This window comes from Camelina sativa, chromosome 16, assembly GCF_000633955.1.
Source record: "Camelina sativa cultivar DH55 chromosome 16, Cs, whole genome shotgun sequence".
Classification (NCBI taxonomy): Eukaryota; Viridiplantae; Streptophyta; class Magnoliopsida; order Brassicales; family Brassicaceae; genus Camelina; species Camelina sativa.
The window spans coordinates 14,277,257-14,304,106 of record NC_025700.1 but is presented as its reverse complement, the minus strand read 5'-3'; the positions used below and the strand labels follow the sequence as shown (position 1 = coordinate 14,304,106).

Genomic DNA, 26,850 nt, shown 5'->3' with positions numbered 1-26,850 from the left:
AAAAAAAAAAAAAAAAAAAAGATTATCGTCCGCAAACAATAGATGAGAGATCGTTGGACAAGCTGTCGACACTTTAATACCCGTAATAAGTTTAGACCACTCTGCCGTACAGAGATTTGCAATGAGCACCTATGGACAAAAATAAAAAGATAAGGCGACAGGGAATCCCTCTACCGAAGCCATAGAGTAGGAATTATAGCACCATAGGGTTGACCATTTAGCAAGACTTTCTATTGGACTGACGTCACATAGCACATAACCCAAAAAATCCACTTCTCACAGAAACCAAATTTTCGTAACAAATGCTCAACTCTACTCGACTACGGAAGCTCTTTATATTACGATTGATGTTGGGTCTTTTTTCTCGGTTTATTCTCATTTTTGGACTGATTTTTTCAATAATTTTTTTTTCTTATAAGATTTTTAGTTTTATTGAATGAAATTAAGTCATGTTTTCCACTTCGAGTGTTTTTTTTTTAATTTTAAATAAACTGAAATTTCTTTCTTTTTTCGTAATCGAAAATTAAATATATACCGAAATAAATATATTTTATTGGATCTAAATGGTCTGTAAAATAAATTATAAGTCATTGCAAGAAACTTGTATTTTAATATTTATTTAAACTTAACAGGCAACAGAAAATGTAACTATAGAAAAGAAGAAGAAAACAACATGATTTATGTTTTTATCAAAAGACAAGATTTTGTCACATAGGACTAGATTCAAACCATCATAAGCATTCAATATTGAGATTTTCGTCACCCTTTGGAAATTTATTTAGTTTGACGACTGCTGCTTCTGCATCTAACTTCATCTTTTCAGGAACCAAATGTGTCACGAACATCATCTTCTTCGTCACAGTTCCTTGCGTTATAAAACGTGAAGCTAATGCAAATTGTTTCTTATTCGAACCGCGGAAATGATACATCCACACAGATTCCACGCGGAAATCAGCATTGGGAAACAAGTTTTCCTCCCAGTTTTTCTCTTGTGTTCCACCAATCGAAGACTCACCTTCTTCCTTTGAAACATTCTTACCCTATGTATACAACAACATAAATAAACATGCTTTGCAATTGATACCTACTAATCAGGCATAAGTGATGACGGAAACAAAACATCAAGTCGAACTAAAATTGAAGCATAAAATGTTCGTACCTTAAATAGTATTAAGAGACCTAACATTGTTCCATTCCATGCGACTAAAACATTTCGCAACATCTCAACTTCTTTCAAATTCATTACATCCACGACCACCGACAAATATTTATGCTGCTGAAAAAAGTTAGCATCTCTACCCACCAAGAACATGTCCCCAAGATTTTCTATCTCCTTCAATTCATAGAAACAACTTAAACATGTCAAACAATATATAAATGATATATATATATATATATATATATATATATATATAATGCAAATGCTTGTACTTACCCGAGCTTTATGTGAAATATTATAGGTCATGGTTAGTAATCTCCCCTTGTTTATAGACTCATATTTTGTAGTAAACAAAATTCTGGGGGTATAGATGACGAAGTCACATATCCCATCAAAACGGTAGTCAATGGAGAAAATATCCACACGAGGTGCATACACCTCAATACCATCAACACTAGAGCAAGCCACATGCAAGAGCTTTAGGTTATTGTTACGAATCTTCAGGCAAGCCCTTCCGTTATTCCACATGACATTAAGCACCAGCACCTTGAGAGAAGTACGATGCAATAATTGTGTTTAACACGTCAACCTCAATAGAGATTTTTTCAAGTTTGAGAATCAGGAGGTTATGACATCGGTTGAAGGCATATGCAGTTTTTAACTCGTATAGACATAGAAAGAGGGATGCGAGATATGGATGGGAGAATATTTTTGGGGGCAAGTAGAGCTGATTATATCCCCTACCATGAACATGAAGGTTTGAAAGTGAGAGATTCCTGGTACGTTTCTGAAGGGTAAGTAATCGAATCCACGTTTCCAGCACACCGTTGTGACATTGGTGATACTCATGTTCGATTGTGCAGCCCTTAAGATGACCATTGTGATTGTTTATAACCTATAAGAAAACAAGATTATAGTGGTTTTAAGAAAACAACTATACACAAATACAAAATATAAGTCGTCAATACACACATATATATATATATATGCATTAAAGATTTGAATCTGAAGCTACAGTTATCATCACATGTTAAATTCATTAAACTATATATATATAATGTTATAACGAATGTGAGCAAGATGATATAGAAAAAAGATAAATGATACAGATTTTAACGTGGTTCACCAAACAAAGTTGGCTACCTCCACGGCCAAAGAGAAAACTTTATTACTGGGGAGAATACATATTTCAAAATACATGGAGGTTAAGGTTTAGGATAATATTTTTAGGGAAACAACCCTAGTTGACCTAAACGGATTGGGCCTAAAGTTATGGGTCCAATCATATTCAAGTCATATCTAACATATAATATCACGTAATTAACTATTTGAATCAACCAAGAGATGTATTATTAGATTTTCATTAAATCTTATAATAATGCATCTCCAATCTATGCTCATCTTTTCAAATATATTGATCAATGCTCAAAAAAAAAAAAAAAGACAAACAAATTGTGCGAAAAACCATTGTTATCACCACATTTTAATATAAAACCCATATATGACCTTTTGCAATAAGAAAATTTCTTGTGGTTTTTTATAAAAGTTGTAGAGAAGAAAATCATAGAGTAAACTTTTTGTTGTCTTTTCCATCATGGATTATCTGAGATTGTTGCTTAGCTCTAGTTGTCTAAGATTTTCGTATTGTATAAATATACAAGTGTATTACAATCAAAAATGTAATCATCAATTTAACCATCAGTACCATGGTCAAACAACAATAGAGAGAGAGATCGAATACTGGAAAATAGAGAGAAAATAACCTTTGTTATTTCTTTGGCAACACGATGAGAATGATCGGTCAGATTTTCCATGTTGGTTACGATAGCCTTTTGCATATAAAAGACGAGGTATGGAACCTTTTTCCATACATTCTTCCATCATTTAGACAACACACTTGTCTTGATGACATCTTCTGTGACCAGTTTATGTAGGATCATGACCAACACATCATCTGGGAGTTCACTGATCCGGTCCTCCATCATCTTGGATTTGGATGGGCGATGAATGTGAAAGGTCTTTAGGATTGAGAGAGGGAAGCAACTCATGTTTTACTTTGAAGTACACTTAGAGAGATGATGTGTGGATTAAAAATATGTCAGATGTATTACGAAGAGATAACAAGGATTACAAGTAGCCAAAATATATGGGTGAAAATTTTTTAGGTAATAAAAACCTAATTGATTTTTTTAAAGTTTTTATTTATAAAACTGGAAAGAAATTAAAAAATTAATGCATTCCTTATTATTTATAGAAGAAAATCTTGTTTTTGGTCAAACTATAAAAAGGAAATATGATGACAAATTATGGAAGAACCAAAATATACACGTCACTAAACCAACTTTTTGATTGCAAAATAATTCTTCTTTGTTATTAGGATTTTACTTGGTTTAAGATGTAATTAGGCTAAAGTATAAACGAAAAAGCATCGCATGGGCTGGGCTGTAACAAAAAAATTCTTATGCATTAGACAGAGATCCATTTATGATAATAGTAGAGATTTTGTCAAAATTGAGAATTATGAGGTTATGCCATCGGTGGAATACATGTACAGGTTTTAAATCGTAGAGACATAGGAAGAGTAATTCAAGATTTGGATGGGAGAATGTTTTAAGGGGACAATAAAAGCATATTGACCCTACAATTAACATGAAGGCTTGAAAGTGAGAGAGCCCTCGTATCATCGTATGTTTCTGAAGAGTAAGTAATCGAATCCAAGTTTCGATTACTTGTGACATTGGTGATATTGGCTATAATCATATTTGATTATGAAGCTAACTAGATGATCATTGTAATTCTTTATAACCATAAAGAAAAAGAAAATTCTAGTGGTATCGATAAAATTAAAAAGATTTGATTGTGAAGCTACTATTGTTATCATCACTTGTTAATTTATAAATTCAATAATCTAAAAGATATATGTACATATATAAATAATATCATGTAATTAACGATTTGAATCAGGCAAGCGATTGTATTATTAGATTTTCATTAGATCTTACAATAATGCATCTACAATCTATTCTCATCTTTTCAAATATATTGTTAAAAAAAAAAAAAAAAAAATGAGCACGAAAAACCGTTGTTATTATCATTTTTGTTGCATGAGTTAAAGATAAAAAAAAAAACCCATATAAAACACCTAACCCATTTTTTTTTGTCTTTTCCATCATGGATTATTTGAGATTGTTGTTTGCCTAAGATTTTCATATTGTATCTACATACAAGTGCATTTGATTCCAAAATGACTTTCTCTACATGGTCAAACAACAATAGAGATAAAATTTTGAAAAAAAATAGAGAGAAATCAACATTTGTTATTGTTTTGGCAACAAGATGAGAATGAGCGACCGAAAGTTTCATGTTGGTTACGATAGCTCTTTCACTCTTTGCATATCAAAGAAAAGGTAGGATACATCTTTCCATTCATTCTTCCATCGTTTAGACAACACACTTGTCTTGACGACATCTTCTATGACCATATCCTTTAGGATCATGATCAAAGATTGTCTCGGAGTTTACTGATCCGGTCCTCCACCATATCGACAACAATTTTCTTTTCTCTTGGATTTGGATGGGTGAGAAATGTGGAAGAGGGATTTAACTCATGTTTTACTTGGAAGTACAGTAAGAGAGATGATGATAGGTTGGGTAAAACATATGCCATATGTAATTACGAAGAGATAATAACAAAGATAAAGCAAATCCTTAAGGTAAAGTCGTAAAGATACAAACTTCTTCTTTCTCTCTTGTCTCCGGTTCGACTCTCTCGTCTCTGTACTTCCGTTGAAACAACCTGAGTAACTAAAGGATACGACGACTCACTTTTTCTTGTGCACTACTAAGCTTCCCTTTTATATTCAAAATGTAACTCTTGTTGCTCTTTACGATTTTTCCTTTTTCTTTGTAGTTGTTGTTGGGCTTGATGATTAGTACTTAGCCAAGATGCTATCAATAAGAAGTATACTTTCAGATTTCGAGAATAGATTGAGGCCCAGAACTTCACACATATGTAGACTTCGTTTGAGCGTCTATTGAATGGAGGCAAAAGAGCTGCATATGAATATCCATTTGTTGTTGCTAGTGTCAACAGTACATTAATGATCAATGCAAATGCTCGACCTAGAATCCTATGAGTATCTCCACTCACTCTCCAACAGGCTCCCCCTTGCCTAATTCCTTCTCCCTTCTCTCTTTCTTACCAATCAAATTCTTGTTGTCACTTTAATTACATTTAGACAAGTTCACATAAGGAAACCCAAATTTAAAGAGATAAATTTTTTTCTTCATTTTTTTTTATTTTTTTCAAATATCGATCTAATCGTAGAGATGAAAAAAAACAAGTTTGATATAAGTCATTGCCTGAAAAAGATTTTATACCATAGAAAAATGGGAAAAACAAAAAAAAACAACATACTTAAGTTTCTGAAAATCTCAACAGATTTTGTCACACATAACTAGAGATATTATAATATCCTTCTAGATTCGAACCCAATTTCATCAGCAGTATCCAATATTGAGATTCTCGTTACCCTTTGGAAGTTCCATTAGTTTGGCGGCTGCCGCTTCTGTATTTAACTTTACCTCTTCAGGATACGAAGACGTCATGAACATCATCTTCTTCGTTACGGTCCCTTGCGTTATAAACCGTGAAGCTAATGCAAACTGAGCCTTATTCGAACCGCTGAAATTAATCATACACACAGTTTCCACAGGAAATCAGCATTGGGAAACACTTTTCGTCTTTTCCCTCCCACTTTTTATTCTGTATTCCACCAATGGAAGATTCACCTTCTTCCTTAGAAGCATTGGTATCCTACAATATATATAGCTATAACATTATTATGTGGTTGATTTATCAAAATGGTGGTGGTGGATTTGGGGAACTATATAGCTTGTAAAAATAAGCTATGGTAACTTTCAGTTTATTAAGTTCAAATGAAAAAAAAAACAAAAAAACAAATCTTTCATTTTAAGATAAATTTAATTATATGACACAGATTTTTAAACTCATATTGTTTGTCATCTGCTAAAACTTAGTTTGAAGTCTAAACTTTTAATAAAAATTAAACACTGCAAATCTCTCTCAATGGTTCAACTTCAACTTCTTTGGATTATAGTAACTGGACTAAAACCCAATAACAATTCATGGACTGGGCCGGGCTGTAACATTTTTCATCTTCTACACTATTTTTAAATCCAAATTAATTATAATAGAAATTAAAAATAGAGGTAGGGTCCACTAAGAGCAACGAACTTTTTGGTAGCGCTTGTACGTGACTACAGTCTATAATAGGTCGTTAGACGATCTTGCCCCTACTATAATAACCAAATACCAAAGTTGCCCATAAATATCTTCGGAACGTTAAGGAATTAGTCGATATTACCCCTGCTTTCACCACCAAATTACTAATGTTACCCCTAAATGTTCTTCTCCATTTCTATAAACTTCAAACAAGCTCCCAAAGAGACTCTCTCACACTACAATTTCTCTCCATTTTCGAAATTTAATTTTTGAAATATTCTCTTCTTCTCTCTGAGATTACTGCGACTACGAACAACGTTCTTCGTTTCCAGACCTCTGCGAAAATGGTGAGCTGAAGTTCTCCGATCATCGATTTCTCCTCTCTCCGCGAGCGTTCTTCTCTTCGTCTCGCTTTAGTTTTCTTAAAATCTGAGTTCAGTGTTGCGTTTGTTTCTACCTCAGGTTGTGATTCAGAAGCTGAAGGAAGCAGAGATTACTGAGCAGGACTCGCTTCTTCTGGTAAGCTACGCCTACGCCGATCATCGAGCTTTTGAGTTTTTGTTTCTTAAAACGATAAGTGAAATTTCTAGTTCCTTCCTGATGATTTTCGCAGATTTTGATCTGGATCTAACATATCAAGCTCTTAATCTGCTCTGTGTGACTGTTTTATTTTTTTTGCTTAATCTGAGGAATCGTGAACTGTTTCTACGTTTTGTACACTGACGTCTTTGTTTTGGTTCTCGTTTTGTTGAAATAGACTCGGAATCTGCTTCGTATTGCTATCTTCAACATCAGTTACATCAGAGGACTCTTTCCTGAGAAGTATTTCAACGATAAATCGGTTCCTGCTTTAGGTGAGACGCTAATCTGGAAGTTTCTTGAACTCTCTGGCTTTGGGATCTTAAGAAATCCACTTTAATTTTCGATTTCTGTAAATATAGAAACTAATTTTTTTTTNAATGTTCTTCTCCATTTCTATAAACTTCAAACAAGCTCCCAAAGAGACTCTCTCACACTACAATTTCTCTCCATTTTCGAAATTTAATTTTTGAAATATTCTCTTCTTCTCTCTGAGATTACTGCGACTACGAACAACGTTCTTCGTTTCCAGACCTCTGCGAAAATGGTGAGCTGAAGTTCTCCGATCATCGATTTCTCCTCTCTCCGCGAGCGTTCTTCTCTTCGTCTCGCTTTAGTTTTCTTAAAATCTGAGTTCAGTGTTGCGTTTGTTTCTACCTCAGGTTGTGATTCAGAAGCTGAAGGAAGCAGAGATTACTGAGCAGGACTCGCTTCTTCTGGTAAGCTACGCCTACGCCGATCATCGAGCTTTTGAGTTTTTGTTTCTTAAAACGATAAGTGAAATTTCTAGTTCCTTCCTGATGATTTTCGCAGATTTTGATCTGGATCTAACATATCAAGCTCTTAATCTGCTCTGTGTGACTGTTTTATTTTTTTTGCTTAATCTGAGGAATCGTGAACTGTTTCTACGTTTTGTACACTGACGTCTTTGTTTTGGTTCTCGTTTTGTTGAAATAGACTCGGAATCTGCTTCGTATTGCTATCTTCAACATCAGTTACATCAGAGGACTCTTTCCTGAGAAGTATTTCAACGATAAATCGGTTCCTGCTTTAGGTGAGACGCTAATCTGGAAGTTTCTTGAACTCTCTGGCTTTGGGATCTTAAGAAATCCACTTTAATTTTCGATTTCTGTAAATATAGAAACTAATTTTTTTTTGGCGGATGATTTTGTAGATATGAAGATTAAGAAGCTGATGCCTATGGATGCTGAATCACGCCGGTTAATTGACTGGATGGAGAAAGGTTTATTATACTTAACGATTTAAACATTCAAGGGATGCGTCGTTTCAATTGTTTCGTCATTTGGTGATTTTTGTTTCTTATCATGGAATCTAGGAGTCTACGATGCGCTTCAGAGGAAATATTTGAAGACGCTCATGTTCTGCATATGTGAAACAGTTGATGGTCCGATGATTGAGGAATACGCTTGTAAGTTTTGGCGAGTTGATGATTGCTTAGCTTTTGATGAAAGTGTGGTTTGCTGGTTTATGGTCTGATATTAATTGATTGAGGAATACGCTTGGAAGCCTCTCTGACTAATTGGTGTATTCTTTGACTAATGTGCTTTTTTGCTAAATCTTTTTTACGGTTCAATTAATGACTGATGAAGAGTTTGTGTAACTGCAGTTTCTTTCAGCTACTCGGATTCTGATAGCCAAAATGTCATGATGAATATCAATCGTACTGGAAGTAAGAAAAATGGAGGAACATTTAACTCCACTGCTGACATTACCCCAAATCAAATGAGGTGCACTGTTTGAGATACTTCTTTCCTATGAGGTCTATTTGGTTTTATCTTCTGTAACATGCTTTTATTTTTTTGAAATCAGGAGTTCAGCTTGCAAAATGGTTCGTACACTAGTCCAGCTGATGAGGACTCTTGACAAAATGCCAGATGAGGTTATGAATATTTGTAACTACCCTTCAGCAGTATTCCAATTACGTCAGTTTCCAAATTGCTGATTACTGAGAATTACCACTTTTTTGCTTCTGTTACAGCGCACCATAGTGATGAAGCTTCTGTACTACGATGATGTGACGGTATGGTTACCGCCTTACTAAATTCTCTGGTGATATTGTTATGATCTCAATGCAGCTTGAGTAGAGCTTCTTTTGTGTAATGGTTCTGACTTCTAGGTTAACATGTGTGCTTGTCAAGAAGCATTCTAATTTTGTGCTAGTCAAAATTCCTATGTACTGATTGGTTTCTACACAGTTATAACATAGACAGAGTAGCTTTGAAGTTATTGGGTTTGCATACAAGTTCTTGCTATCTTTTGTATTAATTTCTATACCATTCACCTTATCTCACTTTCCTCTACTCTGCCAAAGTTAAATGCCCACAAGAAAGATTGACAGCTTTTGAACCTTTTTACAGCCACCAGATTACGAGCCACCTTTCTTCAGAGGCTGTACAGAAGAAGAAGCTCAGTATGTATGGACAAAGAATCCTCTAAGAATGGAAATTGGGAATGTTAACAGCAAACATCTTGTCTTAACGCTAAAGGTAATGTGATTGAAGAATGATGCAACTCGCTTGACATATTTCTTGTCTTTTGATGTCAATTCATTGTGGATAATCTGTGCAGGTGAAGAGCGTGCTCGATCCTTGTGAGGATGAAAATGATGATATGCAAGATGATGGGAAGAATATTGGACATGATTCTGTACATGACGACCAGCCTTCTGATTCAGATAGCGAGGTTAAAGAAGTCTTTTATTTTCTCATCTTCTTTTTACTCAGATTTTTACTTCCTCGGTGCTTTACACGTTGCTGTGCCTAAACTGTTATGTTCATTGTTGTTTCCAGATCAGTCAAACACAAGAGAATCAATTCATTGTGGTGCCAGTAGGTAATCATGATGACTAACAAATCCTAGTTTGTTTATGCCAGTCTATTAAAGTATTCACTAACCTGCTAAACTTGATAATAATCGAACAGAGAAACAAGATGATGATGATGGAGAGGTCGATGAAGGTGAATTATTCTATAACTATTAAGGCACAAAAAATTACATTACACGGAATTAGACGAGCTTCTTCTAATTTTCACCTATCTGTGAAATGCTTCAAGATGACAACACACAGGATCCGGCTGAAAATGAACAGCAGTTGGCAAGGGGGAAGGACTGGATCAACTCCCGTCATCTTAATACTCTGGAGCTCACAGATATTCTAGCAAACTTCCCCGATATCTCCATAGTAATGAGCTGTTCCTATTAAACTGAGCTCTTACATATTTAGTTTCTGCCGTTTCTTAAATCTAAGCCATTTTCTTTCTATGATTTCAGGTTCTATGTGAAGGTAATCCACTAGTCAAAAACACACTTGAAGCATAATCATATGATGATGAATAATACAGTTTGCTGATAGCTATTTGCTGTTAACTTCAGAGTCTGTTTTCCTACACTAACTGGTCACATTCTGACTTTCAGAAATCATGGATCAGCTAGTGAAAGAAGGTGTTCTTTCGAAAACTGGGAAAGACACGTACACTAAGAAGGTGATTGTTTTATCCTAAATCCTACTGTCGTGATTTCATTTGGTTATGACTTTGCTTTTTAATTATAATTTCTTACTTACCCAAACTATCAGCAGACACCAGAGAGTGAATTCACCTTTGTGAAAGATGAAGCTGATGATGAAATTGCTCCAAAGAAGGGGAAACCTGTAGCTCCTGAAGACTACTTGTACATGAAAGTAAGAGACTCTAAATTCGTACTCTATGTTTGATACACTTGCACAAAGGATAGAAATAAGGATGGTCCTGAGGTCCATGATTGACTCATGGTTTTTATGGTAGGCTCTATATTATTCTCTTCCGATGAAATATGTGACTATTACAAAGCTTCACAACATGCTGGATGGTGAAGCCAATCAGACTGCAGTTCGTAAATTAATGGACAGAATGACCGAAGAGGGCTACGTGGAAGCTTCTAGCAACCGCAGGCTAGGTTTGCTACCTCCATTCAGACCCTTCTCTGTTAAGTTATGTTGGTTGTTGTTGTTATTGTTTCCTCGTTGATGCAATGTTTATAAACAGGGAAGCGTGTGATTCATTCTACTCTAACTGAGAAGAAGCTATATGAAGTCAGAAAGGCTCTTGCCACAGATGATATGGTAATAATAATACTTGAAACCTAGAATTGAAAAATCCATGGAGCTGCTTTATAATGTGAATGCTTTCACAGGACGTGGATGATAACGAAGCTATTGACAAGACCAACGGCATATTGGCTAAAGAAACCGCAGGTACACTCCTGTTAGCACTTTGCACACAACTTTTAAGCTGGTTTATCTATCTTACATATTTGAAACAAACAGATGTATCTACGTGTGGAGGTATCCACTCCATAGGATCAGACTTCACACGTACGAAAGGAAGATCTGGGATGCAGCCGAATGGCTCGGTTCTAAGCGAACAGACTATCTCTAAAGCAGGGAACACTCCCATTAGCAACAAGGCACAGGTAGAATGAAATCACCACTGAGTGATAGACATATCATATTGGCTGAGACTCTTTTAAAAGTGTTTGCTAATTTGGTAATTGTGGCTCTCACTCAGCCTGCGGTATCGAGGGAGAGCTTTGCAGTAAACGGAGGGGATGCTAAAGAAGCCGAGACAGCCAACTGTAGCCAAGCCTCACAAGACAGGCCTTGCAGGAAGACCAGCATGGTATATACACTAAACCGCATTGCTCCTATCTGTTTTTAACTTCAAGTTCTAATTCTGAAACTGACATAAGCCTTTTTTATATTTGGTTCTTATGATCTGTTTGTGAAGGTGAGAGAGCCAATTCTTCAGTACTCAAAGCGCCAGAAATCTCAGGCTAATTAATTGAAGATACCACCTCTCTATCAGACACGTCAACCACCTTCCTCAGTGGTTTATCTATCTACTCCATAACCTCCTCCTGATACACTCGCTTTTATTGCTTTATTTACCCCTATGCGTTTGAGAATATTATCACGCTTGTTTTCTCAAGTACTTTAGTATCTTAAAGCTTGCAAAGGTAAAAAAACACAAACTCCAACAACTCTGTTGGTGTTATTATATAAACAAAGTAAACCCTTTAGTAATTCTCCAGTGATCTACATTCTTAATTTTCTTATGGAAGTAAGTATGAAATCGACCAACTTCTTAATTTAAAAAATTCCCTTTCGATAAAATCCAAAACCTTGAAAGATTTTATACGATCACCACACAATGGAAAGCAAACACGTACCATTGCCAGGGAATCTCCTAGAATCTTTGCCCACAGCGAAAAAAAAAAAAAAACTCCAGAAACATCCACACACGATAACACCTTTCCAAGAAAACGATTCCTTTTCAAGGGTCCCACCTTGTACCAGATCTCTTATTCTCAACCGTTAGATCACGTGGACAAGTCCAATTCCTCTCGTAGTTTTAATAAATAAATAACCCAGTCCTCCCCTTCCTCACTCCTCAACGTGATGTGAAGATACTTTACTGTTACACAACGTCATCGAGAGAGAGAACAGTGTCCGTCTTCAAGATTTCTCAAGAAAGCAAATCGAAAAACTCAAAAACTAAAGGTAAGAAAGAGATCATCATCATCCGCTTTGTTCTTTCTTTTTAAGTCAGAATTATAATAAATCAAGAGTGATCTCATCTTCTTCTTCTTTGGTATATTAGATGGAGACAGAGAATAAGAATAGCAAGAATCTAAGCCTAAAGCATCTAGGGTTCGTTAGGGTTGCAGCGATTCAGATTCTGGCTTCCGTTTCAAATCTCTACGACTACGCCAAACAAAACTCCGGTTCTCTCAAATCCGCCGTGGAAAAAGTTGAAGGAGCTGTCACCACCGTCGTAACCCCTGTTTACCACAAACTCAAAGATGTTCCAGATTCTCTCCTCTTCTTTCTAGATCACAAGGTAAACCAAACCAAGTCGTTTTGTTGGATCTGATTGATGTGTAAACCCAATTCGTTTGTTTCATCTGATGGAAACCAGATCGTGTTTTAGTTGTTTAGTTTTGTGGCTAAAGTTTTAACCTTTTTTATAGGTTGGTGAAGCATCGTACAAGTTTGATAAGCATGCTCCTCCGATGGCTAAGCAAGTGGTGACTCAAGCACATGTGTTGATCTACAAGGCAACAGAGAAAGCTCAGAGCTTTGTGAAAGAGGCTCGTACTGGTGGTCCCAAAGCTGCGTTTAACTATGCCGCGACTGAGTACAAGTGTTTTGTTGTGACCAGCTCTGTTAAAGTCTGGGCTAAACTTAACCAGTACAAACCAATTCATGCAGTGGGTCAGAAAGCTTTACCTGTGGCTGCACACGTTTCTGGTCGGTACAATGAATTGGTGACGGATATGACTCAGATGGGTTACTCTTTGGTTGGTTATCTTCCATTGGTCCCTGTTGATGATATTGTGAAGGCTTATGAGAAAGAAGGTGCAGAGCAGAAGAAGAAAGGAGAAGATACAGCTACTACTGATGGAAAGAAAGGAGAGACTACTGCCACTACTGATGGAAATGAATCATCCTCTGATTCGGATTAGGATTGTGTGACTTGGTTGTTGCCTTTGGAGAGAGTTTGGTTTGTTTTGTTTGGTTACGTATGTAAATGACCTTAGGACCTCTGCTTTTCATCTTAGGACCTCTGCTTTTCTTTTTCTGTTCGATCTCAAAACTTGGTCAAGTGTCTCTGATCTTGGTGGTGGTGTGAAAATGTGATGTGTGGGGTTTCTATCATTTTTAACCACAAGAGATGTATTTGGCAACTAAACTTCATATATATCAACCGTGTTTCAGATATTTATAATCAAATCAAAGATGGAAAATCAAAACAACTTTACTAAAAGCCAATTAGCATTCCTCTCCCATTCGTAAACGAGTCTTTGAGCTATTATTTGAGTTTGTTTGTTATTGTACCAAGCTCCCTGAAGAACAAATGGAAACAAAGAGAGTACAATACTGAGGAAAATAACTTGAAAACAGACAGACACAGACAAAACAAACAGGTCAAAATTGAGTTTCAACATCTCACACCGCAGCTATTCTACTTATGCTAAGAGGAAAAGACCAAACACATCAGTAGAAGAAGAGGCGTACAAAGTCATCAGATGATCAATATACTTTGCTCCAGGCAACTGAAAAGTATTGACTGTAATATTGAAATGTAGTCCCCACTTCATTAATCTACTGTATGTTTATTGTAACTCAAAAAGTGGTTATTATGTGAGCTTTACGCTTATAAAATTCAGACATAGCGACACAAGAAAAACATTTTATCTACAATGAATTGAATGATATAAGACAGTAACAACATAAAAGGATTTTGCAATTTGTTATGAAGCCATTTTGCTCAAGTTCTAATGAATGAAACTTTATATAGTTAGATAGATACGAAAAAAATCTCATACAGACAAGACAAACGAAGTTGTTAAAAAACATTTCAAACATATAAAGAAAGTAAACTAATGCTAAGGCTAAGCGCCCATTAATATACCAAATCAATAGATACAGTCATCATACATCTCCATATCTTTCCATAGATCTTTAGATTTCGTCAACTTCTTAATTTTGACGTTTAGTGAAAACCGAATTTTGACGTTAACGTCTCCATATGGTTATGACGTTTAGTGAAACACATTCACATACATAAACCAAAAGTAAACCGAATTTGTATGGCTAAAGTCCTAACTCCTAACCTTTATTTACTTTTTATAGGTTGGTGAAGCACCGTACATTACAAATTTGAGAAGCATGCTACTCCGATGGCTAAGCAAGTGGTGACTTCAGCACATGTATTGATCTACAAGGCAACAGAGAAAGCTCAGAGCTTTGTGAAAGAGGCTCGTACTGGTGGTCCCAATGCTGCGTTTAACTATGCTGCGACTGAGTACAAGTGTTTCGTTGTGATCAGCTAGATTAAGGTCTGGGCTAAACTTAACCGGTACAAACCAATTCATGCAGTGGGGGAGAAAGCTTCCTCCGTGGCTGCAAACGTGTTTGGTGACTGATATGTCTCAGATGGGTTACTCTTCGTTGGTTTTCTTCCAATGGCCCCTGTTGATGATATTATGGAGGCTTGTGCGAACAAAGAAAGGAGAAGATACAGCTACTGTTGATGGAAACAAAGAAGAAGCTACTGCCCCTACTGATGGAAACATTGTGTGATTTGGTTTGTTGGGTTTGGTTACATATATGTAAATGGCCTTAGGGCCTCTGTTTTTCATCTAAGGACCTCTGCTTTTCCTTTTTGTTCCATCACAAAACTTGGTGGTAGTGTGAAAAAAGTGATGTGTGTTTCTATCCTTTTAAATCAAAAGAGACAATTTTAGCAACAAAACTTCATAATGGTCATATAGCAGAACTTAATATTTCATACCAAAGATGGACAATCAAAAGAACTTTACTAAAAAAGCCAACAAGTATTCTCTCCCATTCGTAAACGAGTCTTTGAGCTATATTATTTGAGTTTGTACCAAGCTCCCTGATGAACAAATGGAAACAAAGGAAGTACAATACTGAAAAATAGCTTGAAAACAGACATATGCATCCATCAATCCAGAGAGCATAACGCATCTTCCTGCACCAGACAAAACAAACAGGTCGAAAACTGAGTTTCAACTTCTCACACAGCAGCTAATTCTAGTTGTGCCTACAGGAGACATTAATGAAGCTGAAACTGTAAATACATAAGAGGAAAGCACTGCAGATTTCAAGCACATATGTTTAGTAAGAGAGACGTATAGACTCATCAGATGTACAATATATACTTTGCCCCAGGTAACTATGACAGTTAAGCAAAGATTTGCTACATAATAGAAAAAATCTACCAACCCATCATCAATACAGCTTAGACCCAATTTGAAAGCTAGTGTAAACACTAGCTGTCGATATATCAACCAACACAAAATCCTCTATTGACAGAGACAAAACTGTCGATAAGTACCAAGTAAGACCACAAATTCTAAGAACAAATGTGAAGGAGAAAAGATGTACAAACTCGTCCACTATGCTAGTGATCCAAAGATTCGTTACTAAACAGAAAATATTACCACCCCGTATCAAAATAGCTTAAAACCCTCAAAGGTCAAATCATATATCTCCCAACACAAATTCCTCTACCAACCGAGAGACAAAAGCATATAAGAAACTCACCATTGTTTGATTAGTCTGAAGATGAAGAAGGAGGAGTGTAGTTGTCCTGAAGGAGATCATCATAAGGATCCCTTCGACCAGCAACCTGACTGATCTGAGGATCCCAACGTAGCTGAGCATTGTGACGCTCAAATGTCCAGAATCCATAAGGACGAATAGGCAACGCCCACATCTCCTTAATCTTCTTGCACCTCTCATGCATCTCATATATGTGTTCCCTTGCTTTCCTGTCTCTATCCTCCGGATTCTCCATTAACCTTAGCACCAAATTCTCCGCAAACTCCATTATGAAACCCATCTCTCTCACTGCAAAACTCAAAACACAGACCACTCACTCACAATCGATTTCACCACAAAGTTAGGTTTTTCAAAAATCAAATCCATAAATTAGGCTCTGTGACCTAAAATTACAAAAACCCATCTCGTTTCTATAATCAATGCTACTCAAAATCATACTACACACACAATTCAATTTCACCCAGAAATTAGGGTTCCTATCAAATCAACGCAATTGATTTCCACAAATTGGGTTCTCTGACCTAAACATCACGGTACACTCCGGTTCCCATCTAGATCTAGGTTAAGGTTCTAGTTACATTACAGCAATTAGGGTCTCTTTTATATCATTCCTCCTGAGACGAGGATCGACACAAACCTAAGACTAAAGATCTAATTAAAGATCGATACTAAAACAATTTTTGAGTATGAAATGGAATGTACCTTGAGATATGAAAACCAAAAGATGAAGATCGCTGAAGCTTTTTTTTGGCTTCGGGATGGTCAGAGAGTTTTTGATACAATGCAGCGCAGAGCAAGTGAATGAAGGAAGAAGAAGAAAACAGAAATCTGATAGAGAAATAGAAACTGCGTGTTGTTTGCTACTTGGACTGAGGGAAACAAGACGTTTTTTGTTCCGAAAACGCCACGCAGTTTTATGTGTCAAACCCCGAATTGTATCTCTCTCTAAAGGTCCGTTTAGCTCTCCGTTTGGTTATCACTTACTCGTTTCAATTTGATTTTCAGAATCAAGAACCAACAAGTTTACGAAATCAAGGTAATAATACTAATGTGGAGTTGAGAATCAAAAAACTCAATACAAAGTTGAACTTGAGTTAGTGTAGTTAAACTAAAAAGCGTATAAACATTCTTCTAATTTGTTACACTTTGTTAATTATTACTATTTTTTAATATTAAATTATCATTCACTCACTCAAAACTAAATTTAAGTTAAGTCACTTTCTTGTCTTAATCTCCAATATTAATATATAAGAAAAAAAATTATAGAAAAAAAAATAAAGATTTTCACAAAACTACTTTTATCGTGATGACACATAAATCAAATCTAAAAATAATTAAAATAGTCGATTAAACGAGTAATTGAAGTATTGAACAGAAAAGATTGTTCGCCGATTCATTTAAGGTCTTTTAATTTTTATCGCAAAGTGTGTTCAAAGACACATTCTCCTTAACAAGATAGTTCACCGATGTAAAACTATTGTCAAACGAATAAGTGCCTTCCATACTGTATGCAGTATGCTATACTCACCATATAGTATATTATACACTTCTCACATTTTTAGTTTGTTATGTTTATTCCATGCTTACCATACTTGAATATTTGATACTTTTGTTTTACTAATTCCATTACTTCCGTAGTTATGTTCATCATTGTTCCTTCCGCTGCGACTAGTTGGAAACATATATATGCGTTAAATTGAACATTTCTTTATTTTAACAACATTGCTTTATANAAGTGAATGAAGGAAGAAGAAGAAAACAGAAATCTGATAGAGAAATAGAAACTGCGTGTTGTTTGCTACTTGGACTGAGGGAAACAAGACGTTTTTTGTTCCGAAAACGCCACGCAGTTTTATGTGTCAAACCCCGAATTGTATCTCTCTCTAAAGGTCCGTTTAGCTCTCCGTTTGGTTATCACTTACTCGTTTCAATTTGATTTTCAGAATCAAGAACCAACAAGTTTACGAAATCAAGGTAATAATACTAATGTGGAGTTGAGAATCAAAAAACTCAATACAAAGTTGAACTTGAGTTAGTGTAGTTAAACTAAAAAGCGTATAAACATTCTTCTAATTTGTTACACTTTGTTAATTATTACTATTTTTTAATATTAAATTATCATTCACTCACTCAAAACTAAATTTAAGTTAAGTCACTTTCTTGTCTTAATCTCCAATATTAATATATAAGAAAAAAAATTATAGAAAAAAAAATAAAGATTTTCACAAAACTACTTTTATCGTGATGACACATAAATCAAATCTAAAAATAATTAAAATAGTCGATTAAACGAGTAATTGAAGTATTGAACAGAAAAGATTGTTCGCCGATTCATTTAAGGTCTTTTAATTTTTATCGCAAAGTGTGTTCAAAGACACATTCTCCTTAACAAGATAGTTCACCGATGTAAAACTATTGTCAAACGAATAAGTGCCTTCCATACTGTATGCAGTATGCTATACTCACCATATAGTATATTATACACTTCTCACATTTTTAGTTTGTTATGTTTATTCCATGCTTACCATACTTGAATATTTGATACTTTTGTTTTACTAATTCCATTACTTCCGTAGTTATGTTCATCATTGTTCCTTCCGCTGCGACTAGTTGGAAACATATATATGCGTTAAATTGAACATTTCTTTATTTTAACAACATTGCTTTATACTTTTTATTTTTTCTCATTTACACTTTATTTAATTTATCAAAGACTATTTGATTAAAATGCTTTGCTGGTGGGTCTAAAGTTTTTTTCTTTTTTAAAAATCCCACTCCCTTAAAAATTCCTCATTCTCTCCCACTAATACACTCTTCTATGTTCCTCCCTAATTTGCTTTTCTTGTCATACTAATCATGTTTTGTAACGATAACATGCTTTGAAGATATGGCATAAACAACGTTCCTAGTAAATGTATGATGTTATGTTCATTTGGTTGTTAGTATAGTCTACAAATTTCGTCTGAAATATACAATCTTTTAAGATTTCATAATGTTATACAAAAGAAACTTTATATTAACAAAATCTTGTTTTCTTGGTTCCCTTATTTAGTGGTAAAAGTATATATGCAATAATGATTTGAAAGCAAATTGTAAACCAATGATGATGGGCCCGCGAAATAAAACATTTGTGTTTGTCAGCTAATATCGTGGTTGTGGAGACAATAACGTATCAAAGAGGGTCCACGATCATTTATTTAAAAATAAGAAATTAAGCTTTCTGTTAATCCATATCTGATTTGCAGTGAGGTTTTCCCCGTCTGCCTAATTGAATGTACCAAAAAGGAAAAAAACACGAATTACATGAAGAAAAAGAAAGCTAAAATAGATCGCACACCCCATGATGCTTTGTCACCCATTAACCTTAAAATTTTATTATATAATCACTACTTTTATTAATTATTAACTGTTGCCTGCTGCTGGTATGAGTATCGACAATATTTATTTTTAAGATATAAACTTTACCTTGAAAGCTAAATCTGAATTATCAAGACACGTTCATTTGTCTATAAAATCATTGTCGTGCGGATTTAGTATTTACAAACCCTTCGAATTAGGTGTGGTCAAAATATTCCTAATGAGTAGTCTTACCGCAAATTTATTGCTTCAAAATTACTAGCCATATTGTACAATAGTGGAGCTTTTAGCACTTTTACGTGAATAAAATGAGAGTCACAATTTAACAAAATAGCCGATACTGTGAAATTAGCGATAGTACTGTCACAAATTGCCTTAGCTTGGAGTTCGCTTACTTTAGTTATGGGATTCTAATTTATAAAAAATTTTGAAAACTTCAATAAAATCATGAAAAGTGAATAAGTGAAAGATTTTTAAGGAATGCTAGAGAATATTTTATAATTTTGTTGATTAGTTTTTTAAAATCTTGTAAAATACTCTAAAAATCTATGTATTTTTGTGATTTTATTTTGTAAAAAAATGTACAAAATCATGAACCAATAACATAATAATTAATTCATTAACAATCCTAAATTATTTTGTTTTAATTGAATAACACAAAACTTTTAATGACTTTGTTTAATGACTTTATAAAAATCTGAACCCAATAACTCAAATTTAATAAGATTTTAAATGATTTTTTACAAATCACAAACTAATAACAACAGATTCTACATAACAATTAAAGTCTTTAAAACTCTATTCAAATCTCAAACCAATAACCCCATCACACGTTTTTACTATTTAAACTTGTTATTTAGTTTTTAACTTTTTATCTCCTTATAGATTTTAGTAAGTTTCCTTTTATAACATTTTCTATTTATAGATATTTTCCAAATCTGAAAATTTTCTTGTATAGTTTGACTAACCTTTACTTTTTTACTAACCCCCAAATTCTTACTAACATTATAGTTTTTGTTTGATCTTATTGACCTCTAGATTGAATAACAATTCGGAAAAAAATGAGAACACTAACATTTTTTCAGAAAACTTACCATGGGCAACACACCTACCTAAACCTATAAGAAGACAAGTGAAAAAGGTTGTTCGTGAAAATCTATATGGTATCAAACCCATACTTAATAAAAAGATCAATAGAAGAAACTTGAAGACTACGTACCTCGCCCAGATACTTACTAAGTGAAAAAGCGAAAGAAAAGAGAAAAATTTCGAAGGTGTTTGAAAAAGGAGACACGAATAAAGGATCCACAAGTGTCATGGACCTCAACTCTTACTCTCTTAGAAAGAGTTTACAATTTTCTGTAAATGAATACTTTGCAAGATCTCCCGCAGTTCTGAACATCCAGGAACTTTCACAATTAAATGCCTCAGACTCAGAGGAACACATGCAATCTTATGTCAAATGTGAGCACCATTGCCGTAAAACTTTGAAGGAGTTTAAAGATAGAAAATGATGGAACATGTTACCGGAAAATGGCAACCTCGATCATGAAAGTGTTGGAGTAATGGTTGTCAATATAATTCCAAGTGACTTAAAATCCTAGAAAAAAAAAGTCCATTCTTCGCAAATAGTCAAGAGCAATCATAAATGTTTAGAAGGGGACAATGAAAATGAGTTTATTATTATGAAGCAAGATGATTGAATTCAAATATGGTGTAGGGACGATATGCAAACCACGAGGGGAACCTAATGCGATGCGAGAAAAAGCTCAAAACACTCAAGATAAGGGTCAAAACTTCGCCCTCCACTAATCAAATATGAAAAAGGAATACCAAAACCAGAGACGAAATCAACAAAATCAGAATGTAAAGATGAAGAATAAAGGAAGAAATAAGCTCCTTACGGCATTTTAGATCCCTCGACAAAAGTAAAAATTAAATTACGATTTTTAACATGAAAAGTAAAAAAAAAAGGCCGTTCATTTATAACTCCTCTTTACAGTCGATTTGGAATTACAAAAATTACTCTACTCGATAGTAATATTTTTATCCTAATCTTTTCCACTAATAGCAAAAAAATAAAATAAAACAAACTTCCNATCAACAAAATCAGAATGTGAAGATAAAGAATAAAGGAGAGATCAGCTCCTTACGGCATTAGATTTCTCGACAAAAGTAAACACTAAATAATAATTTTTAACATGAAAAGTGAAAAAAAAGGCCGTTCATTTATAACTCCTCTTTACAGTCGATTTGGAATTACAAAAATTACTCAGCTCGATAGTCGATAGTAATATTTTTATCCTAATCTTTTCCACTAATAGCAAAAAAAAAAATGAACCAAGCTTCCGTTTTTTTACCTTCATCTCTCGCGTCGTTTTTTTTTTTTACTATTCAAAGCAGCCGTTACATTGCCGTTAACTCATTGGAAGCAAAACATTATCACCGTTACCATTACCGTCAATCTGAACGTTACCTTCACCACCTTCAACTTCATCAGGCCACCGTTCAACCGGGACACAGTCCATCTTATGCCGGAGCTTCCAATCCAAAGCTTGACAAGCGCGTGAGCAATAATTCACAACGCCACAAACCGAACACCTCCTAAACTCATGCTTCCTCGTCTCCGGCCGTCCACATCCAGCGTGTGAACACAACCTCAACCCATCTCCGGGATAATCTCCGCCGCGTACGGCGAACCACTCAGCCAAAAACTTATTCGCCGGATGCGTCTCCGGTGCCGGTACATTACACCCGAAATCGCTAAGCAAAGGACATCCTTGTCCATGGTTAGGAGCTGGAGGTGGCTGTGCTAAAGTGAGCCACGTTGGCCTATCTTGTACCCCGGAAGATAAAACGGCGGCGAGCTCACGTGCGTTGGCTTGAACGAGAAACCTACGACCTTCGGACACGTTTTGAGGAACACCATAACCATCTTGAAGACAGTGACCAAGCTCACGTAACGCGTCGACGTGTCCAAGAAAAGCCGCACGCGCACACAAAGCCACACCGGCCCTAAGATCTTTATCGTTCTTGGAACCACCGCTTCCGTTGAACTGAATCACGGCTAACGAATACAAAGCCGGCGCGTGAGAACTAATCGCGGCTTTAGCCATCAACGACGCGCCGTTTCCTCTGTTTTGTAAACAATAAAAGCGAATCTACAAGAAAATGGAAAATAAATATCAAAACTTAACAAAATTATTTTCACGATATTAAATATTAAAGTTTAAGGAAACTAACCATTCCTAGAGTGTAAGAAGCTTCGAGACTTCCGGCGTCGACACACCGTTTTAAAAACCGGTGAGAATTTTCCGACCAGTTATGAGCTTTAACAGCAATAGCTCTAGGAGACAACTTCGATAACACGAGAGGGTTCATAGCTAATCCGTTTAATCTCTTACATCTGTAACGAAAAAATAAAACACAAAATCCAAAATTAGAACTCTGTAACGCAAATAAACCAAACCGGTGAAAAACAGAAAAAAAACAAAAAAAAACAAACCGGAAAGCTTACGTCATCAAAACGTTGATGAAATCAGCAGGACATCGTGAAGAAGAGCCAAGTTTACAAAGGATAGACACAACAAGATCGTCAGGGATTAAATCTAACAAATCTACACCACCATCAACAACACTTTCCGGCGGCGGAGAAACAGAGGAAGGAACGACATCTACACATCGTCGGCGTTTTCTTGCCGGAGATAAGTCACCGGAGAAAGCTCTCTTCGTTGTTTTTGTAACGGGTAACATAATAATCTTCTTGGTCTTTTTTTTTTGAGAGGAGGATTACACACAGAGAGACTCTTCTTATCTCTTCTCTCTCTTTTTTTTTTTTTTTATCTCTTTGGCTTATAAATATACAAAGTGGTTGAGTTGTATCTCTCTCTCTCTCTGTTTCTCTGGTCTCCAAAGCGTACATACGTATGCGAAGTTGGAATTACGGTTATACCCTTGTACTTTTGTCTTTATTCCCCGGTCAAAACGTCGTTGACCCCAATACTCGCTTTTACGTAGCTTCAAGAATACATATATTTTATTGTGAGGTTATATTTATACAAGAGAAATAAGAGGATCATTTAGTATTTATTTATAAATCATAACGGTTACAAAAATGGACTAAAATTTGTTGAAACTAACTCCGGTTATTTTATTTTCTTTACCGTAGAAAATGCGCAATTGCGCGTGTGAATCACGTGAGGGAAAGTGCGAGTAAAGGATTTATGTAACAAACTAAAAGGAACTGATGTATAGGAAGCAGAGAGAGAGAGAGAGGTCAAACGTAAAGAAAGAATCAGCCAATTACTATATTTTTACAACGGTTACTTCTTTTTATCTCTTTTTTATTTAATACTTTGGTATTTTGCTTCTTTTTTATTCTTTTTTGTCAAAAGGAGACAAAAATAAAAGTTTGCATTTGACTCAAAGAAAAGGTAAAGTTATCATTTTTATTTTTCTTAAGTGTAAACTGCTTCCGAAACCAAAGATCAATTAAAACCAATTTATGATTTTAAAATGTTATTTCAATTTATTTAATTTTAACTTAGTCAATATATTTTTGAAAAATTAGCATGGGTTTAGTACCTAAACTGCTACATCGTAAATTAATTAAAATACATGATTTTAGGAAAAATAATATATATATATATAAGATATTTACCTATATATAGCTTAAAGGCATGATTTACTTTCTCAATTTAAGATAAATAGTCAACAAACACACACAATTATGATGAAAAAAACATAAAATATACAAAGTGCTATAAATTAGTTAAAATATCTGATTTTTTTAGAAAGAAATATACAAAAGATATTTACCTATATATATATCATAAAGACATGATTTACGTTCTCAAATTGGGACAAAATAGTCAAGAAAATACAAGATTAAGATGAGAAACATAACAAATACAAAAACCTATAAATTGTAGTTAAATTTCATGATTCTAGAAAGAAATATACTAAATATATTTACCTATATATAGCATAAAGTCATTATTTACTTTCTCAAATTAAGACAAAATATTCAATTTATTAAGATATGAGAGAAACATAACATATACAAATACAAAGCCATATAAATTAGTTAAAATACTTGGTTTTAGAAATAAATATACTAAAGATATTATTTACCTACATAGCATAAAGTCATGATTTACTTTCTCAAACTGGGACCAAATAGTCAATAAAACACAAGATTAAGATGAGAATCATAATGCAAAAAAACATATATCAAAACTAGTTGAAATAAATTATTTTAGAAAGAAATATACCAAAAAAAAAAATCTACCTATATAGCATAAAGGCATGATTTACTTTTTCAAAATGGGACAATATGGTCAATAAAATACAAGATTAAGATAAGAAACATAACATATAAAACACTATAAATCAAGATATAATGGTCAATGATATATAAGATTTTTTTTTTTTGGACAAATATTATACAAGATTAAGATTATAAAAAAACATAAGTTATATCAATATAGAAAAAGATTGACGACCAATTGCCACTAACAAATACAACTAGATAAATGCGTTGAGAGTGAGATATTTTAGAATGTTAAATAAATATACTTTTAAATTTATTTTCAAAATAGCATATTAAATTTATTCAGAAAATTAGATAAATATTTTACATTGTTTGATAACAATAAATCACATGATAACACTTACTTCATAAACAATGGAAAACTAAAAAATAAATTGTAGGTATGTATGTATAATTTGATAGTAATAAATCAGAATATTGCCATTCGGTTTAAATCAATCTCATTCATTGCCATCTAACAAATTTAAAGTCTGACAAATCACAAAATTGCCATTATTTAGTCGAGTTCAATATCATTCATTGCCATCTAACAATTTTTTTGTCTATACTAACAAGTCACTATATTGCCATTTAGTGTAGTTCAATCTCATTCGCCATGCCCATCAAACAAATTTATAGTCTTATATTCCCTCTCTTTCAAAATATAAGATGTTTTGAGTGAAAACAGACAGATTAAGAAATAATCACTTTAAAAAAGTTCAACCAATCATAAACAAGACTGCATAAAATAAATAATAAATAATAAAAAATAAAAAAACAATCTAAAAATTACTTAAAAAGTTGAAAACATCTTATATTATAAAACAAAGAAAAACCTCTAAAACATGTTATATTATGAAACGGAGGATGTTATATTATGAAAGGGAGGGAGTAATTTACGACCCCTTTCCCAAAGAAGTAAAAACCATCGAACCTATTTCCTATTAACTTGTCTTTGCTTTATTGGAAAAGTCATCCCACGCCTCTATTTATATTTCCCATCATCTCTGTTTTTTCATTATACTATATGCATTGTAAGGTTTCTTAACCTAAATTTCTTAGAATAGAGAGAGAAAAGTTATTAATAAAAAATTGTTTGAGTTTCTTAAATATGTTTTAAAATTTCTTAGATAAGAGGTTTTAGAAACTTTGGAGAGAGTTATTACACTATTTAAGAAACTCATCAAATTAAATAATAATATTTGTATGATTTTCATTTGTAAGAAACTTATATCAACATCCATTGATGGAGATGACCTAGTGAGTTTTAATGTCACCACTTCTTAACAGTATGTGAATAGCTTAACAGTAAACACTTGAAACATTATGCGATTGCCCATAGGGGTTATTTCTATCTTTAATTTTGATTGTCAATACAAATATTCAAGTACATCAAATTTGAACCGACTAAAAATTTAATATATGACATATAAATAAAAGTCGGAAAGTTGACAAGACGTGTAATTGACAAGGTAATTAACTAATAATATACGTAATTGATACATAAATATAGTGATTATCAATAAGAATGTAAAAAAAATAATGGTTCTCAAGCAAAACGATTCGTCGGCGGGCGTTAGCTTGAAGGCCTGGTTAAGCTAAGCTGATTGACGTGAATCTCCACGACGACCCACAAGGACCAGTCATCTTTATGCCTCTTTGTACGTGTGGGACACACTTGTCTCCTCTCCCTCCCTCGGTTCTCTTTCACAAAATCCCATTTTAAGTTATTTTCATCTTGTCACCAATCTCGTAAGTCGTAAGAATAACAAAGCCAATACGGTAACGCTCAAAACATTAGTATTAAGTTTCCAACAAATAAAAAAGGAACATCATCTTGTCACAAATCTCCTATGTAATATATCTAACAATGTCCTCGTAATGTAATATGAAGTGTTTTGCATTGGATATGTCATTTGTGGGTCAGTTTCTGTTTTTTCTCGGTCCGCGATCAACGGGGAAAACATACAGTTGAAGGACAAACAAAAAGTTAAAAAGACGAGTTGGGGAACAAAACCAATGAGAGAATGGTTTATTATACACATACATTG

At 34.3% G+C, this 26,850-nt stretch overlaps 4 protein-coding genes, 2 long non-coding RNA genes and 1 pseudogene across 8 annotated transcripts; 4 read left to right on the top strand and 3 right to left on the bottom strand.

The window, feature by feature from the left end:
- LOC104753660 lies at positions 732-3,141 on the bottom strand (annotated as a pseudogene).
- Positions 6,653-7,252, top strand: LOC104750537. Its single transcript, XR_761646.2, has 3 exons — positions 6,653-6,751; positions 6,867-6,923; positions 7,162-7,252. It is a non-coding gene; the product is annotated as an uncharacterized LOC104750537 (long non-coding RNA).
- On the top strand, positions 7,432-12,089 carry LOC104750536. Of its 2 annotated transcripts, none has more exons than XM_010472341.2 (22): positions 7,432-7,530; positions 7,646-7,702; positions 7,941-8,037; positions 8,158-8,226; positions 8,320-8,412; positions 8,611-8,731; positions 8,814-8,883; positions 8,983-9,024; positions 9,362-9,490; positions 9,573-9,686; positions 9,794-9,836; positions 9,926-9,961; positions 10,058-10,185; positions 10,275-10,287; positions 10,419-10,486; positions 10,582-10,683; positions 10,787-10,937; positions 11,027-11,103; positions 11,175-11,235; positions 11,308-11,453; positions 11,549-11,659; positions 11,768-12,088. In XM_010472341.2, exons 1-22 carry the CDS (start codon positions 7,528-7,530, stop codon positions 11,819-11,821), a joined length of 1,785 nt encoding a protein of 594 aa, XP_010470643.1. In that variant the 5' UTR covers positions 7,432-7,527; the 3' UTR covers positions 11,822-12,088. The 2 variants fall into 2 exon arrangements, with proteins under 2 accessions (XP_010470643.1, XP_010470642.1); XM_010472340.2 differs by having other exon boundaries at positions 7,454-7,530; positions 10,579-10,683; positions 11,768-12,089.
- LOC104750535 (REF/SRPP-like protein At1g67360) lies at positions 12,421-13,763 on the top strand. The gene is made up of 3 exons (XM_010472339.2): positions 12,421-12,540; positions 12,641-12,880; positions 13,011-13,763. The coding sequence occupies exons 2-3, from the start codon at positions 12,641-12,643 to the stop codon at positions 13,503-13,505; spliced, it is 735 nt and encodes a 244-aa protein (XP_010470641.1). The 5' UTR covers positions 12,421-12,540; the 3' UTR covers positions 13,506-13,763.
- Positions 14,724-15,126, top strand: LOC104753659 (REF/SRPP-like protein At1g67360). Its single transcript, XM_010475880.1, has 2 exons — positions 14,724-14,864; positions 14,923-15,126. Exons 1-2 carry the CDS (start codon positions 14,724-14,726, stop codon positions 15,124-15,126), a joined length of 345 nt encoding a protein of 114 aa, XP_010474182.1.
- On the bottom strand, positions 15,304-16,941 carry LOC104750534. Of its 2 annotated transcripts, none has more exons than XR_002035741.1 (3): positions 16,834-16,941; positions 16,114-16,419; positions 15,304-15,610 (listed from the first exon to the last, which is right to left on the bottom strand). It is a non-coding gene; the product is annotated as an uncharacterized LOC104750534 (long non-coding RNA). The 2 variants fall into 2 exon arrangements; XR_761645.2 differs by having other exon boundaries at positions 15,304-15,538.
- Positions 21,698-23,343, bottom strand: LOC104750533 (F-box protein At1g67340). Its single transcript, XM_010472338.2, has 3 exons — positions 23,006-23,343; positions 22,732-22,894; positions 21,698-22,649 (listed from the first exon to the last, which is right to left on the bottom strand). Exons 1-3 carry the CDS (start codon positions 23,239-23,241, stop codon positions 21,906-21,908), a joined length of 1,143 nt encoding a protein of 380 aa, XP_010470640.1. The 5' UTR covers positions 23,242-23,343; the 3' UTR covers positions 21,698-21,905.

What these genes read in the sequence shown, in the direction of transcription:
- LOC104750536 (XM_010472340.2), top strand. An exon ending in TTGACAAAATGCCAGATGAG is followed by an intron (nt 8,884 to 8,982) that starts GTTATGAATATT and finishes CTTCTGTTACAG; the next exon opens with CGCACCATAGTGATGAAGCT. An exon ending in ATTCATTGTGGTGCCAGTAG is followed by an intron (nt 9,837 to 9,925) that starts GTAATCATGATG and finishes ATAATCGAACAG; the next exon opens with AGAAACAAGATGATGATGAT.
- LOC104750535 (XM_010472339.2), top strand. Translation starts at nt 12,641, where the DNA reads ATGGAGACAGAGAATAAGAATAGCAAGAATCTAAGCCTAAAGCATCTA. An exon ending in TCTTCTTTCTAGATCACAAG is followed by an intron (nt 12,881 to 13,010) that starts GTAAACCAAACC and finishes CCTTTTTTATAG; the next exon opens with GTTGGTGAAGCATCGTACAA.
- LOC104753659 (XM_010475880.1), top strand. Translation starts at nt 14,724, where the DNA reads ATGGCTAAGCAAGTGGTGACTTCAGCACATGTATTGATCTACAAGGCA. An exon ending in CTGAGTACAAGTGTTTCGTT is followed by an intron (nt 14,865 to 14,922) that starts GTGATCAGCTAG and finishes CAATTCATGCAG; the next exon opens with TGGGGGAGAAAGCTTCCTCC.
- LOC104750533 (XM_010472338.2), bottom strand. Translation starts at nt 23,241, where the DNA reads ATGTTACCCGTTACAAAAACAACGAAGAGAGCTTTCTCCGGTGACTTA. An exon ending in TTCATCAACGTTTTGATGAC is followed by an intron (nt 22,895 to 23,005) that starts GTAAGCTTTCCG and finishes TTTTCGTTACAG; the next exon opens with ATGTAAGAGATTAAACGGAT. An exon ending in CTTCTTACACTCTAGGAATG is followed by an intron (nt 22,650 to 22,731) that starts GTTAGTTTCCTT and finishes ATTTTCTTGTAG; the next exon opens with ATTCGCTTTTATTGTTTACA.